This window comes from Sciurus carolinensis, chromosome 16 (assembly GCF_902686445.1).
Source record: "Sciurus carolinensis chromosome 16, mSciCar1.2, whole genome shotgun sequence".
Lineage (NCBI taxonomy): Eukaryota > Metazoa > Chordata > Mammalia > Rodentia > Sciuridae > Sciurus > Sciurus carolinensis.
The window spans coordinates 52,247,941-52,264,792 of record NC_062228.1 but is presented as its reverse complement, the minus strand read 5'-3'; the positions used below and the strand labels follow the sequence as shown (position 1 = coordinate 52,264,792).

The 16,852-nt window shown below is 38.3% G+C and overlaps 1 protein-coding gene across 1 annotated transcript; it reads right to left on the bottom strand.

Moving 5' to 3' along the window:
* Positions 1-626: 626 nt before the first annotated feature.
* Positions 627-16,526, bottom strand: Znf283 (zinc finger protein 283). The gene is given in 6 exon segments (XM_047528082.1): positions 627-1,911; positions 1,914-3,548; positions 6,848-6,974; positions 9,277-9,364; positions 14,226-14,324; positions 15,820-16,526. Coding segments are annotated over 5 exon segments (1,929 nt in total). The 5' UTR covers positions 14,240-14,324; positions 15,820-16,526; the 3' UTR covers positions 627-1,846.
* Positions 16,527-16,852: the final 326 nt, after the last annotated feature.

Sequence of the window (16,852 nt, the reverse complement as noted above, 5' to 3'; positions counted from 1 at the left end):
TATGAGAGATATGAAATGCAGAGGCACATAGTAAATTTCGCCATGAGGAAAGAAACAAGTTCACCACAAGAAATAAATATTCTTCCATGGATCTGATGCAAACTAAATCCATCCAATCTCGACAACAGCACTGAGATAGTTACCATCTCATAGCATTTTAAACATGGTGCCCAAAGAGAATAAGCAGTTTGTCCAGTGTCCCACAGGTAGTGAGGAGGAGATGGCAAGCATGAATTGACAAGGTCATTGGTAAGAGTTTTCCTATATTTTTATCCTGACAGGGCTATATCTAGGATAAATTTGCTAAAGTTTAATGAAGATTGAACTGTCCCAGTAGGCTTCTATATGTTCACTAAATGAACACATCTGGTATAAATTATGTTATGCTGTCATGAATGTAAGAAAATCGTGATTCCCTCACTTGCTGCTTTTGAACTTTTTGCTGTTAAAATCAGAAAGGTGAAAAATGAAGGATTTTTTAAAATTTGTGATTTAGCTGCAGTGCTTTTTAAATTTTTTTAAAAAAATGTTTTTCCTACAGGTACACAGGGTAATAATGTCTGTCTTGTTCTACTGTCCTTCCCATCCCTACCGCCCCACCCCTCCCCTCATTCCCCTCTGCATAATCCAAAGTTCCTGACAAATGAAGGATTTCTTATTTGAATCCAATCATACTAACTTGTGTTTTTAAAAAAGAATGAATATTATTTCTAAAATTATTACTTGGGAAGGACAAACTTTTTGCTTTTAATTTCCAATAGTTTATGGGCTAGTACGTTCATAAAATGATGAAACTTATGGTAATACCAAATTGCTATAAAAAACATCCAAATATTTGCTCTCATTTTCTGCATTTATCTCAGGATGGACAGAAGACAATTCTGTGGACTGGCAGTAGTCTCTGGAAAATACTTTGAGCAGTACCTGTCTAAAGGTCTTCCTGCAGTTTAACTCAAGGAGTTTCTCATTTGGATGAAGTTTCTGATGTACTCTATAATATATGCCTTCCTGTATTCTTTACAGTCATAGAATTTCATAGCAATATGAATTCTCTGGTGCACAGCAAGAACTGAATTAAGTTTAGATTCTTCCCAGATTGCTTACCATTTTAAAGCAATTCTAACTTTTTTTATTTTTGGTACTGGGGATTGAACTCAGGGGCACTCGACCACTGACTCATATCCCCAGCCTTATTTTGTATTTTATTTAGAAACAGGGTCTGTGTTGCTTAGTACCTTGCTTTTGCCAATTATGGCTTTGAACTCATGATCCTCCTGCCTCAGCCTCCCAAGCCACTGGGATTATAGGCATGTGCCACCATGCCCAGCTTCTAACATGTTTAACTCTCTGGTGTTGATCAGACTTTGTGCCATGAATAAATATCTTCATGTTTTGCATTAAAATGGTTTCACACCAGTATAAATTGATGTTCAGTAAGATCACACAGAAGCCTAGAGGTCTTTTCATATTCTTTATATTCAAAATATTTCTCACTAGTATGGATTGGCTGATAACAGGTAAATTGTCTACACACTGGAGGAAAAGCTTTTGCATATTCCTTACATTCACTGGGTTTCTTTCTGCTATACCAAAATTGAATGAACCCGGGGGTGCTCTACAACCCCTGAGCTACAACCCCTGTCCTTTTTATTTTTTAGTTTGAGATAGGTTCTCATCAAGTTACCCAAGCTAGTCTTCAACTTATACTCCTCCTACCTCAGCCTCCTGCATAGTTGGGATTATAGGCATGTGCCACCATGCTTGGCACACATTCATATGGTTTCTTAGGAATAAGCTGTCATGTCAAGCTGTCCATACACAAAAATGTTCTCTCACATCTTTTTAATCACAAGGTTTCTCCAGTATCAATTTTCTTGTCTGAGCAAGTTGTCCATATAAAGGCCTTCCCAAATTTTTATATCTACAGGGCTTATTGTTACTATGAGTTCTCTCAAGTTGATCCAAGTTTGGGCTATGAGTAAAGGTCTCCCCAAATTCCTCATACTGATAAAGTTTCTCACCAGAATGAAATCTCTCATGAACTTGAAGTTGATAGCCACTAGTGAAGGCTTTCCCATGTTCTTTACATTCATAGGACTTCTCACCAGTGTGGACTCTCTCATGTTTAACGAGACTTGAACCCCAACTAAAGGCCTTTCCACATTCCTTACATTTAAAAGGTTTCTCACCACTGTGGATCTTCTGATGTTGAGAAAGATGGTAACCACGACTGAAGGCTTTCCCACATTCTTTGCATTCATAAGGCTTCTCACCAGTATGGATTCTCTCATGTTGAACAAGACTTGACGCACAATTAAAGGTCTTTCCACATTCCTTACAGTGGTAGGGTTTCTTACCAGTATGAAATACCTGATGTCGAGTAAGCTGATACCCGCTACCAAAGGCTTTCCCACATTCTTTACATTCATAGGACTTCTCACCAGTGTGAACTCTCTCATGTTTAACGAGACTTGAACCCCAACTAAAGGCCTTTCCACATTCCTTACATTCAAAAGGTTTCTCACCACTGTGAATCTTCTGATGTTGAGTAAGATGGTAACCACGACTGAAGGCTTTCCCACATTCTTTGCATTCATAAGGCTTCTCACCAGTGTGGATTCTCTCGTGTTGAACAAGACTTGATCCACAATTAAAGGTCTTCCCACATTCCTTACATTGGTAGGGTTTCTCACCAGTGTGAAACATTTGATGTCGAGTGAGCTGATAGCCCCAACAAAAAGCCTTTCCACAAACCTTACATTCATAAGGTTTCTTACCAGTATGGATTTTGTGATGCTGAGTTAGTTGATAGCCACGACTGAAGGCCTTCCCACACTCTTTACATTTATAAGGTTTCTCACCTGTGTGAATTATTTCATGTTTAGCAAGGCTTGAACCCCAAAAAAAGGCCTTCCCACACTCCTTACATTCATAAGACTTCACACCAATATGAATTTTCTGATGTTGAGTAAGGTGATAGCCCCGACTGAAGGCTTTCCCACATTCGTTACATTCATAAGGCTTCTCCCCAGTATGGATTCTCTCATGTTTAATGAGGCTGGATCCCCAACTGAAGGTCTTGCCACACTGTTTACATTCATAGGGTTTCTCACCAGTATGAAATCTCTGATGTGCACTCAGCTGATAGACACTAAAAAAGTTCTTCCCACATTTTTTACATTCAAAGTGTTTTTCGGTTATATGAGTTCTCTCATGTTGAACAAGTTTTGAGCCATGACTACAACTCTTTCCACATTCCTTACAAACAGAGGGTTTCTCTCTATCATGAATTCTTTCCTGTTGAATAAGAGATTTACTTTTTCTGTATGTGGCCATTTTTGAATAGCTGAAAATCATTTGACTTAAGTATCCCTCTTGATGTTCCTGTAGTTCTTCAAATTTGTTTTTGCACTTCCAGTTATTTCTGAAAATGGATGCCTCAAGGCCCAGGGTTTTACTTTTTTCCTTTGTGTCCCAGTGGGAAAAAATTACTTCAAAAATGTCCTTTTTTGAAAATATATTTTTGGTCTCATATGTTGAGTCCAAATCTGAAAGAAACACACACACACATACACACACATTTTATTTTCTTTACCAGAAAAACCAAAATTTCTATAGTGGGGGGGATTGAAGATAATACCTACTACAAGTAAAATGGATTAGGAGACTTACTAAACTCACTTCTGAGCATCAAGGATCTCCCCTTTTAAACAAATTGCTTTTATTTTTCAGCTTTTATGTTCTGATAGTTTTCTGGAGAATTCAGACATCACTTGAATGAGCCACGCTGATAGTCTCTTAAACCAAAATATGAGCTTCTATCAGTCAAGCCCTTGTGTTCCTAGGTGTGGTTATCCAATGTCCCTTGCTAGGTATGTGTCTTAATGGTGATCACATTCTTACTATTATGAACTTCAGCTGATTATGTTTTGTCTCACCTGGTCTAAGTTATCTATAACATGTAGATTGTTTTGTTTTCCTTAACTCTCACCAAAAATCTCTTTAAAGACTTGATTCACTCAGATTTTGTTATCTGAATTTCCAAACCTGGTTATTTGTATGTGACTTATTGGGCGATAAGGAATGATCTCTACTTTCTAATTGGCTTATGTGCATACTGGGTCATAGAGCCCAATGTAGTTGATTCACATGAGATCCTTGTGTCACTTTAGAAAGTTATCAATCCTGTATAGATACCTTATACTTGGCATGAGTCATTGTGGGTTTTGGTGTCTGCATTTTTGTAATGGATTCCACTGGTAATCTAAGTTTGAGTCACGCCCTATTCCACAGCAAGATCACAATCTAGAGATTTACCACACTTCTAGATTGCCCTGATCATATAGTTGGCAAAATGTTCTTCATCACTCTTTACATTGCTGGTATCTCCTCCAAGCATAGAAACAATACCTTCTGTACATGTTTTGATTTAAATGGAAGCTCTGCGGGCACAAAACAACAACTTCCTCTTTAGGGTATTCAGCCTCTTATGTGTATATGCACTATTGTCTCAATTCCCAGGCATATCCGACAAAGTGGCAGCCTTTCATTCAGGATAATTTAGAACTACAATGGCCATTTTTGGCGGATTTGAAATTTTAACATGCTTCCTCAATTCCAAATAGCTCTAGAATACCAAGGAGAAAATTAGTAAATGAGATTTTTAAAATCTAAGGAGCTACATTTATAGAGACCAACAAGTACTTAAACTCTTAAAAATAGAATTCAACAATTATTTTGTTTTTAATATTTAAAATCTGTTTATTACCATGGCATGAAAATGGGCAAGTTATCAATCCTGTTTATGATTGTATTTATAGTGTCCCATGCAGTGCCTGGCTAGGAGTGGGTACTCAATACAATATTTGCAGAATTTATGAACAAATATGTATCTTCATTCTCACATACATGCACAATTAAGTTCAACATATAGATAAAATGGTTGCACCAGATATAAAAAAGAATACCCTCCTCATGAAATAGGCAGGAAATATGAGAGGAAAAAACCCAAGAAGAATGGTAAATGGGGGATTAAGATGATATTCCTGGGCTGGGGATGCAGTTAAGTGGAATAACCCTTGCCTAGCATGTGCAAGGCCCTGGGTTCCACAGTGGACAGAGAAAAAAGAAGTGACATTCCTTTGGTAGCTCAGACTGAGATTTCTATTTCCTCCTAAGTCTCAGGCCTTCACTCCAAGGTCTTGGTCCTTAGAAGGGAACTTTCCAAACCCTATCCCAGGCCCTCCTTCTTCTCCTCTGTGACTTGTGAGGCTCTTCTCTGCAGTGATGGTTCCCCTGCCTCTGTCTTGCTCTCCCTCTCCTGGTTTCCAGCTTCTTGTCCTCTCCCTCACACCACCCAGGGCTCTTCCCTTGGTCTAAAAATGTTGTCATATCTGGCTTAGGAATGGAGTGTCTGCTTGCAAGAAAAGAAATGCCTAATGGTGTAGACATTTTCTTTCTTTTTTTTTTTTTTTCCTGGGTGCTGGGGATTGAACCCAGGGCCTTGTGCTTACAAGGCAAGCACTCTACCACCTGAGCTATCTCCCCAGCCCCTGGTGTAGACATTTTCTTAGCTCAAAACACTCAGTGAAGTTTACAATAAAAGTAAAAAACAATATTGCTAAGGACTTCAGAGGAGAGAAAATGACCTTGTTTCAGACTCATTCAAGGCTTTGTCTCTTTAGAGCAGACAGACAGTGGTTGAGAACATATACTCTAGAACCAGACTTCCTAGGTTCAGTGCCTGCCACTGCCTTCTGCCAGCTCTGTGACTTGGCAATTAATTTCAAATGTATGTGCCTCAGTATTCTTAACTAAAAAATGGGGACAATTCGTACCTGAAGATGTTATAAGGGTTAAATAATGTATTGGTCCTGCTTAGAACAGAGCCTGGTATATAGTAAAGCATAGTGCTATTAATATTAGCACACAGTTATTGTTATTTTGCTAAGATGAGAAACAACACATTTCATGAGACATTTTTAGGATTTAACAAAATGTTAAACACAAGTTCATAGGTTTGAACTTTCAATTTCAAATCTATGGTAAGTAATGTTTTTACTATTAAACAAATTCTGTTCATTGAATCTGCCCCTAAATAAAGTGCAGAGGCTCTCAAAAGGCAGGGTATGTCAGGTCTCACTTTCTAGCTATTTTCCATGCACGTGGATCAGAAAATAACAAAGAGCAGCGCTTCTCACTTGAATGTGTACAGGATAATTGGGCAGACCTCGTGTAAAGGGATAGGACCAGACCTGCTGGATTCTAATCAGCCCCAGAAGAAGCTGATGCTATTTGTGCAGTAGTTCACAATAAAAAGATAAAACTACCACCGACCAACCAAGCCCTGACATCTAAGCACTCAGAAAACCATCTATAATTCTCACAAAAAACCAACACAACTCCCTATCATCTGGCTCCTACTGATCTCCCTTATGAATTTCTTGGTCTCTCCCTCACTAACTTTGTTCTGGCTTTCTTATGATTCCTCAAACAAAAGAGCCACACTTGGAGGAGGGACCACATCTATAGGAAGCCTGAAAGTACACACAGCATGTGACCTGGTTTCTGTGACAGTGGTTATGGCATAAATGTCCTACAATGCAAACCCAGCCCCCTCGTCACTGAAGAAGAGAGGCGGCTGCCGGAAAAGCCAGAGGAAGGTGTGAAGCTTACTTGAGGGTTGTCCAGGAAATCAAGGTGCTGAATGAGCCCATCTCTAACCCAACAAAGTATTGAAACATGCCTGGAATTCATCTGTGTTCTCTGAAGACAGCCCTATAATATCTTGTGGAGAAAGGTGATGTTGCAGAGGAGATTCTAAACTATTTCAGGCAGTTGACCTTACCAAGCGACACCCAGTTACTATAGTTCTCCAACATCACATCCATGTACAAGTCCCTCTGAGCCGGGTCCAGGTACTCCCACTCCTCCTGAGAGAAGTCAATGGCCACATCTCTGAATGTCACCAATTCCTAAAACCAAAAACCCATGTATTACTTGGAAAATTAAGAAAATATTTCCAAGAGGAAAAATGAGGGTATAAAGGATAAACTGTGAAGAAAGGGAAAATGTATCAATCAAGTAGGCTGGAAGTCTATGATATAGCTAGGGAAAATGAAGAAAACCAGGGTCCCCAAAACAGAACATCAGTATTCTAGAATTATCCTCTTATAGCAGAAAAAAACTTACTGGATGCAGTGAGATAACTCAGCTATCGAGATCTATCTGGTAATATATAAATAATTATAATTTCTCCTCTATTAAATAAAAAGTGTGTGTGTATACATGTACATACAACCCATAAATTCCTTATAAATGAGAAGTGCTAGCCATCTTTCCCTTTTAAGGAATATGAAAAAAAAATTCACAAAAATTTGTCAAGTGTACTCACAGATGTACTCTAAAGTCTCTATATTAGAAAAGTGATTTCCACTAAATTGAGTTATTATTAAGTCTCAAGTAAATCATCCTGTTAGATTACATCATAAACATTGTTTTTCATTATGTGAATAAATAAGTTATTTTAGCAGCAATTTAGTTAATTCCCTGTATATATTTGATTAATCACTTTATTCTCTTTTTTCCTATTTTGATGGTACTAGGGATTGAACCCAGAGATACTCTACCACTGAACTATTCCCTTCCCTTTTTACTTTACTTTGAGACAGGGTCTTGCTAAATTGTTGAGCCTGGCCTAAAACTTGCCATCCTCCTGCCTCAGCCTCCTGACTTACTGGGATTGGAGGTGCACACCTCCACACCTGCCTCTCACTCCATTATCTTTACACACTTAGGTTGAACAAAACTTCTGGAGATCTTCTTAATTCTGGGAATTTACTATCATCTAGTACTTATACATCAGGATCATTTCATTAGTTACCTTCAACCACCTGTCACCTAATACTTTCCTGGTCCCTAAGAGGATGTTACAAGTGACAGAGATGTCACCCAAGACCAGCATGTCCTGGTTCATGACAAAATGAACTCTGACACTGATGTTCAGCTCTAAGGAAACCCCTGGAAAAAACCACCTGCTCCTCTCTCTAATCCCCAAAGCCTCACAAAGTGTGCAACCACACAAAAATTAAGGTTGTGACTAAGCAAGCCCACATTCTGTCTTATCTCTGGGAAGCTCGAGTCCCTGGAGAAGTTCCAGGTTTTTCCATGTGCTCCAGTAGGACTTCCTCACTAACCCATCACAGATATGACAAGGGAATGAGAAACTGGGGTAGGGAATGGTGCAGACCTGGCCAAATGGAGACAGAGATGAGGACAAGAGGGAAGCCAGCCTGCCACACTCATGCCACCGTTAACACCAAAGCTCTTCCAGAGTATGCATGAAAACTGAAGCTGTTCTTTTGGGTGACCATGAAGCTAAGGTCAGAGTATCCTGGCTGGTTTCTTTGCTAGCTGTTCCCTAGTCAGCATCTTACCCTGAAAAAGGAAAACTATGGTTTGCAAAATATGTAGAGTCTTTATTTTCTTTCCTCTTTTATATGAATCCTGTTAGTGCCTTTGATAGGTGATATCAAAACCACTATTAGCTTTCCTTGTATCCAAGGAAAAATGTGCTAATTGTTAATTATATATCTTGTTATTCTTTGACAGAACCAGTTATTGCCCTCAAAAGTCTCCATTTCTTTCTTTTCTTTTCTTTTTTTTTTTTTTTTTTTTTTTTTTTGTAGTGCTGGGGATTGAACCCAGGGCCTTGTGCTTCTACCAAATGAGCTATATCCCCAGCCCTCCATTTCTTTACTGCCCCAGCATTGCTCTTGACAGAAGACTGAGCACGCACAAGCTGGATGAGGTGATGCACACCTAGAATTCCAGAAACTCGAGATGCTGACGCAGGAGGATCTCAAGTTCCAGGCCAGCCTGGGCAACTTAGTAAGACCCTCTCTCCAAAATAAAAAGGGCTATGGATGTAGCTCAGTGGAGGAGGATCCCTGGGTTCCATCCCCAGTACCACAAAATAAAGAAGAGGAAGAAAAAAAGGAAGGAGGAGGAGGGAGGAAGAATAAGAGGAGGAGGAATATGATGACTAAGCACCAAGTAAATGTTGAATATTAGATTCAATGAATAAGACACTGATTGGAAAAGGGAGGGGTGCTCAGGGAGGACACTGGGCTATTTAGCACCATCTTTATTGGAACAAGAGGACTTGAGAAGTGGGTTCAGGGTTGGAGTTCTGTTAGGTAGAAAGCTTTAGGGTTAGGGTAAAAATCCATGTGACCAAAAAAATCAGAATATTTCAAGAGAAAAATGCCAACTTACATCACTCATGGTGTTAGAATTGTGAGAGCTAATTAATGATCTATAGGATTCCTCTGTTGGTGAAGCACAGAATCCAGAAAAGCCAGAACTGGGGAAGTAAAAAGAAGAATTAGACCAGCTGTGCCTAAGTGAGCCCATCCTGACTTAAGCTGCTATAAGCTTTAATCTCCTTCGTGACTACTTCTACTCCACACCCCACCTGCTATTTATGGAACCTAAACTCTGATCCCAAACCCCAAGGCTCTTCAGCAGGAAGATTTCTGGCAGCACCTAGTTCTAAGGATGCTAATCTGGACCTGGGATTGGACTACTCAGTCCTGCCCAGAGCAGATCTTCCTTCTACCGTTCCCTCCCCTCCAGGCTGAGAAGGGGCCACATGGTCCAAGCTAGGACCTCCTTCATGGGCTCAGGACTAAAAAACATTAGTTAAGACATAAGAGCTAGACAGCACAGAATAGGAATTGCTCAGAAGTCGAAAGTTGACTTTTTGATGCATACCAGAACATTCATGATGTGAAGCTGGTAAGTTTTCTAATCAACATACGCTGTCAAAGCGGTAATCGGGGAGTGATTTGGTAACACAGACTGCACATTGGAGAACGTGAAAACCCACCCAGCCAAAATCAGGTACAACATGCTGCATACTGTTCATTCTGGTCTCATAACAAACTCTAGAAATATGTGGCATTCAAATCTGCTCTTTCATTCTAAGTGAAACAACCATTGAGACAATTTTAAAACATGGGTTAAATTAGGCAGGACCCCATACTGATGCGGTTCTAGGGGAATGAGAACTTTCTTAGTGCTGGTGGAATTCCAAGAAGTCCTCTATTTCTGAAAAGCACATTGTAAAATATGTCTATATTCTTAAAAGTATTTATATCCTTGAACTCAGTTAATTCTGTACTTGGGAGTTTGTTCCTAAAGGAAAAACAGTTCAAGTTACGTAAAAAAGCTTTAAGTGCAAGGATGTTTATGACAATTCTTATAATACATGAAAATAATGATAATAACTCCACAATGATGGGTATCGATTTTACAAATTATAACAGTCATGTATTGAATCTTATGTATAATCATTAAAATGTTTATAACTAGTGCAGTACATTTTTGTATCAATTAAATATATTAATTTATATGTGTATGTAAATGCACAAACTTAAGAAGAGTACTAGAATCACATACATTTGTAATGTTAACAGCTATTAACTCTAGACAATAGGTTGAAAATGTTTTGTTTCTTCTATTTTCACACTGTAGTCATTATTCAGTAAGTCATACTATATGCGTACTAACATTTTCTAAAAGTGAATACATCCAAAAAAATATTTGTAACTTCTTGGGGCTGGGATTGTGGCTCAGTGGTAGAGCACTTGCCTAGCATGTGTGAGGCACTGGGTTCGACCCTCAGCACCACATATAAATAAATGAATAAAATAAAGGTCTATCAACATATAAAAAGCTATTTTAAAAAAGATATTTGTAACTTCTCTATAAATGAGAAAAATTAAATACTTTGACTTTAGGTAAATAAAAAATAAAAAAAGCCATATGCAACTAAGAAAAAAGATACACTGACAATAGAAAAAGGTTATAGGATATAGAGTGTGATTACATTTATAAAATACAAGCATACAAGATCAGTAGAGAAAGAAGTTCTCAGTAAGTTGTCAGTAAATGAAAACAATTTGGAAAGTTATACATCTATATATTAATAATGTTTTTATTGTGACCATGAGATTCTTTTTGTTTAGATATTCTGCTCAGTTATTGTAATCCTGGTCATACACTGTATAAAGTCCATGATTTATACATATGCCCATGTTCTACCTAGAAAAGTGGCTGAAAAGGTTTGCCCACCCTAGAGACAAAGGGAGGTCAATTAAGGTTTGTTGTCGTTTTTAACTAGGGGACTAACATGATTTTTACTATTTTGTAAAAATAGATGTGTTTAATCGGGTTTAAACATTACATAATGTATAAATGTATTGAAACATCACATGGTTAATATGTACATGTTATAATTTTATTGATACTTTATAGTTACATGTAATATTGGGATTCCTGATGCCACAGTGATACAATCTCCTTCCCCAGTACCTTCCCTTCCCCTCCTCTCCTTCTTCTCTCTGATCCACTTGTTCAACTCTACTGATCTCCTTCTATGATTATTGTTATTATTTTCATTAGTACATTATCACTATATGTATAAGCTGGATTCACTGTAATATATTTGTACGTGGACATAGCATAATTTGGTAGATTTAGTTCCCCAGTGTGTCCCCATGCCCTCCCCTCCACCCTCCCTCCCTCTCCCTTCCTCTACTCTATTGATCGCCCTTCTGTTTTCATGAGATCCTCCCCTTTTTTTATTCCGGTGCCCGACCTGCTCTCTAGCTTCCACATGAGATATAAAACATTCAACCTCTGATTTTCTGATCCCCAAGCAATGTTATAGATACACTGATGAGATCTTGATTCTACTTCCTTTCATGTCTTTTTTTCTTTTTTAATGTTTTTTAAAAATATTTTTATTTGTTGTGGACCCTTTATTTATTTATTTGTAGGTGGTGCTGAGAATCGAACCCAGTGCCTCACATGCTAGGCCAGCACTCTACCGCTGAGCCAGGACCCCAGCCCGGCTTTCATGTCTTCTTGACAGACCAGTTTATACATCTGAACCTGTATTAGGCATGAGAACCTCTAGATAAATGCTAAATCAGTTGATCCTAGTAGATTCAATGTGCAGCTAACATCAGTAGAATAAAAACTAAAAGGTGTAAGGCTTACAGAAAAAATTCCATTTGCCTCCATAAAATTGGTCATGATCTAACTCATCTGGTGAGTTCCTAAGGCAGGTCACCTGGATTGCTTCTTGGCTTTTGTTGCTAGCTGCCTTATACTTATTCTAAGCATGTTATGTTCCCAAGTATTACTATTACAGGATCTTGTATTTGGGAAAAATTTTTGCCCACAATTCCACTGCTAGAAATGTATCTTTCAGAAATAGCTAGTGAAGGACTGGGGCTGTAGCTCAGTGGCAGAGAGCTCACCTAGCATGTGTGAGGCACTGGGTTCAATCCTTAGCACCACATAAAAATAAACAAAGACATTCTGTCCATTTATAACTACAAAAAATAAAAAATAAAAAAAAATAGCCAGTGAAGTACTCAAGATGTATACACAAAGATATTCAACCAAAAATATTTTCAGAAAACCAAGAATTAGAAGCTATCTAACAGTAGGCTAAATGCTAAATGACCCCTTACACTCTCATTAGTTATGATGATACTGGCTAATATTAATTGATGAAGAAAGATATGCATGACCAATTCCTTATTGAGGCAGGCTACTTTGTAGCATAATGTTGGGCACATATATATGTCAGAATTAAGATAAAAACTCAGAATATGAATCTGAGCTTGATGATTACCAATTCCCAAAACCTCTGTTTCCTCGTCAATAAATGAGGGATGAGAACAGTGTCTACCACAGTAAGCTGCATTGAAGATCAAGTCATAATATCCATACGAAATACTGAATTGCACACAATAATTGCTTAAATATAAGCCTTAGCCATTATTATTAAAGATGAGGGATGTTACTAAACCTTATCCCATTATAATAAAAAAGAAGCCTTAGAACACTATTTCTGTTTTGCTCATAATAAAATGTATGCTTCTTAGGCTGGCTTTTTTGTAATGCTTATTAAAATTTAAAGGTCTGCCTTAAGCCCACTATTCCTCCTAAATAATAACATAAGCAAAACAGGTTCTCAGGAAATATACCTTCCTCCTAGAAGATCAAAAATAGAACCTGGGAGCTGGGAACGTGGCTCAGTAGTAGAGCACCTGGCTAGCATGTGCTCCTGGTCCTGGGTTCAATCCCCAGCACCGCACAGAAATTTTCAAAATAAAATAAAATACAACCTGATTAGCTGTCACGTAAGAACTTAACCACAGGTTCAATCTTGTTCTACCAAGCAAATTTGGGTTTACTTGAATATTTACATCTGTGTCCTTCTTACCTTATCTTCAAGTATTAATATCTGTCTTTGACAATTTTATTAGTAAAACATTTTTGTAAAATAACAATATTGGAGATTATTACTATTTTATGTGGAAGTAACTCTTAAAATAATTTCCAAACATCTGTGTTGCCCTAGTAATTAAGTTTTTCTTCTTCACAGAATTATTACTTTTTAATAAACAATGCAGTAGATTAAAGATAGTCATATATTCCAACTAGTATTCCCATTAAGGAGCTCTCAATGCAATGCTGGTTCTGAGGGAAACTGACTTCATAACAGAAGGTTACAATGAAATGACCGAATGGAAATACAAAACCACATGGAGACACTCAGGAGCCTGGTAATTTTTAAATGGCATTTCTATAATCCTAAATGTTGTAAGTACCTGAAGGTTTTCAAATAGTAAAGGAATCACTGATGCTTCCTTTTTCCTCTCTGTATATGTAGTTAAGATAATACCCACATCTGGATTAGATTTCTTTCTTTCTTTTTTTTTTTTTGCGGTACTGGGAATGGAACTGAGGGCCTTGTGCTTGCGAGGCAAGCACTCTACCAGCTGAGCTATCTCCCCAGCCCTAGATTTCTTTTTTAAACTAAGTATAAAGAGCCTTCAACTCATTTATATCACCAATTACTGTAATTTATTCTGCTGAAACAAAACCAGACATAAGCTTATAGGAAAAAAAGATTTGCATAAAAATACACTAAAATATTAAGAATGATTAACTCTAGAGATGTAATTTTAACTTCTTTCTCTTTATATCTCCCGGATTGTTAATTTTTTTGCATTAATTCCATAATAAGAAATATAAAGACATTTCCAAATGTAATCAGCTGAATGATAGATGGGGTACAGTCAGTCCTTAAAGGAACTAAAACAGCACTAACACTGAAAATCAGTGAAACAAATTATACCTACCAGCTCTTGAGCATCCTGTAGCTATCTCATTAATACAATGACACTTTCACTGTCAAAATTCTGTTAATCAACATAAAGTAGGTAAGCCACCTTCAAAGTCTGAGGAAGAAAACACATGCACATAAATAGAACAGTATTTGGTACACAATAGATGCTCAATAAGTGTTGCTATAACTCCCTTTCACTGAATTACCAATTAAAATAACTTGGATATTAGTCCTTGAAAAATCTTTTAAAACCCTTAGTGGATGGGATTCAAATATAACTTATGTTCTTGAGTATTTTTATTCATGACTATAATGATTACTTAATATTATACTATTTATATTTTTCCTTCTTATTATTTATAAACAATTTTTATTAGATGCATAATATTTCATCACAAGATATGCTGCAATTTACTTAACTATTTCCATATTAAAGGACGTGAATTTTATGTATGGTTCTTCCTAGCTCCCAAAGTCTTTGTTCCAGACCAATGCAGCTAGATCTTTCTGTACATTGGACAGTCTCAAAAAATTATAGACATGTTTTCCCACTTACAAAAACATTTACAAATTTTTACAAGAAAATTGCTCTTAATTTTGAAAGGTTTATGGTCACCAGGAAGCTTACCAATGGAATAAGAAACTCTTTAAGATTTCCTGTCTTACAGCATTTGAGTATCTGGTAACTTTTTAAATTATCACAATCAACTTCATATTTCTGTTGTTTCTGATCTACAAAAAGTTGATGGAGAATGATCTAGAATCATAACTCTTAACATTCAGTATCATGGGGCAGGCTCTGTTCTAAGGAGTGTTACACTTATTAACTCGTTCGACATCATTAGAACTCCATGAGGTAGATATTATTTTGTCTAAATTTTGTAGATGTGTCAAGAGTCACAGTCGATTGTGTTCCAAGAAATGCTCCAAATAGGCGAATAGATAGGAGCTGACTCAACTGTCCTGAGCCCACGTGGCTAATAACAGGCAGAGCCAGGATTAGAGACAGATATTCTGGATTCAAACCCTTACTCTTACCCACAACACCGTACTGCCTCTCACAAATCACACAAAGCTGAACCCGAAACAACTCATACTTGACATCATTACTGATTTTTACCTACAGATTATCTGAAAGTCCCTACCCTTGTTGGTGCAAACCACAAATCCCTAAACTCAAAGCTCAATCCCATTTCTACCCCTAAAAGCAGACAATATTGTCATTTACTGGCTGAAATCTTGCCTTCCTTTAAAACACTCCTTCCTCACCTTGCCTTAAAAATTGTAACTGTGGAAAAGATTTTTTTTTGTTTATACACAATACTACTTAAATACTAATTTCATCAACTAATCATATTATAAAATAAAGCTCTAACATGAATCTCCAAGAGGTATGTTTCTATAACATTAGAATTCACTAAAGGATTTGAACAGATAGCTAATAATCCAAGAGGGATATCAAGGGACTGTGTGTATTGACATTGTGGGTCATTCATCAGAAGGGATACCCAGCCTGACAATACTAGTCAAGATATTTCCAGCTAAGGAAAGTAAATGTTCTGACCAAGCAAAAGTAATAATATGAAAAAAAGAAACTACAAACTCACCTTGATTTCTAAATATGCAAAAAATTCTTCCTCCTCCAGGTGCTTTTTAGGAACCTGGAAACACTGGTCAAAAAGCAGGAATCATGAGACACCAGCATTTCTCCAAGAGCAAACTTGAAAAAATAAAAACAAAACATCTTCTAGGGTCACATCTGCCTTCAGACGTCTGAAGAGGTCTTCTTGCAAACGGCTCTGAAGCATGTAGCTGGTTCCCAAAGGGCTCCTAGCGGCACCTCTTTTAGGATCCTATCTCCAGGGCTTCCCTATCATATCTTTCCAGGAGTCTGTCGTGAGTTCACCTGCAGATCTAAAATTCTCTTTCTTCTTATTTGAAATCTTTGCTCAAGGACTCAGACTTTCTTGAGGTCTTTTAACTGTGACAGGCTCAAAGACAGCATGTGGCCAAAGTAAACCAGACCTTCGAATAAGATCACACACCCCATCGCCCGGTCACTCTTCCGACCGCACTGATCCGCCTCGGCTGCAGCTCGCTGAGCCCTCCCGGTCACCCGGCGCTGACTACTTCCTCGGACGCGACCAACTTGGCGCGTCGAATCAGAGAACCTTGAGGACACTTGAAAGGGACCCGGAGACCAAGGTTAGTGTGGACATGGAGGCTTATGGGAAATCAGAACAGGCAAGCCCTCCGAGGCTGGGAACCCGATCACAGAACTTGTTCTCTGTAGGCAGACTCACCCCGCCCATCAAAGACCTGTGCCCCGCAGCCTTCTGGGCAATGTAGTCCGCAGCCGGGGTTCCTCGGAAGTCGGAGTGCGGGCGGCAGGAATGTTCCCAGCATGCAATTCGGATGGCTCGTCCAAGAGCGCTTTCTCCAAATCCGTCCGGGACTAACGGTCCGCTGGAGAGTTGTTCCGGGTTTGGGCGAGCCTGATGGCTCCGTTTCTTTCATGTGGTTGAGGGCGAAGTCAGAGGTTCTCAGCGAAGGCTAAGGAACGCATTCTGGAGTCCAGAGCGGGTGCAGATGGAAATGGGGGCGCCTGGGGACTTAGACCCTAGTGAGCAGGGCATCCCC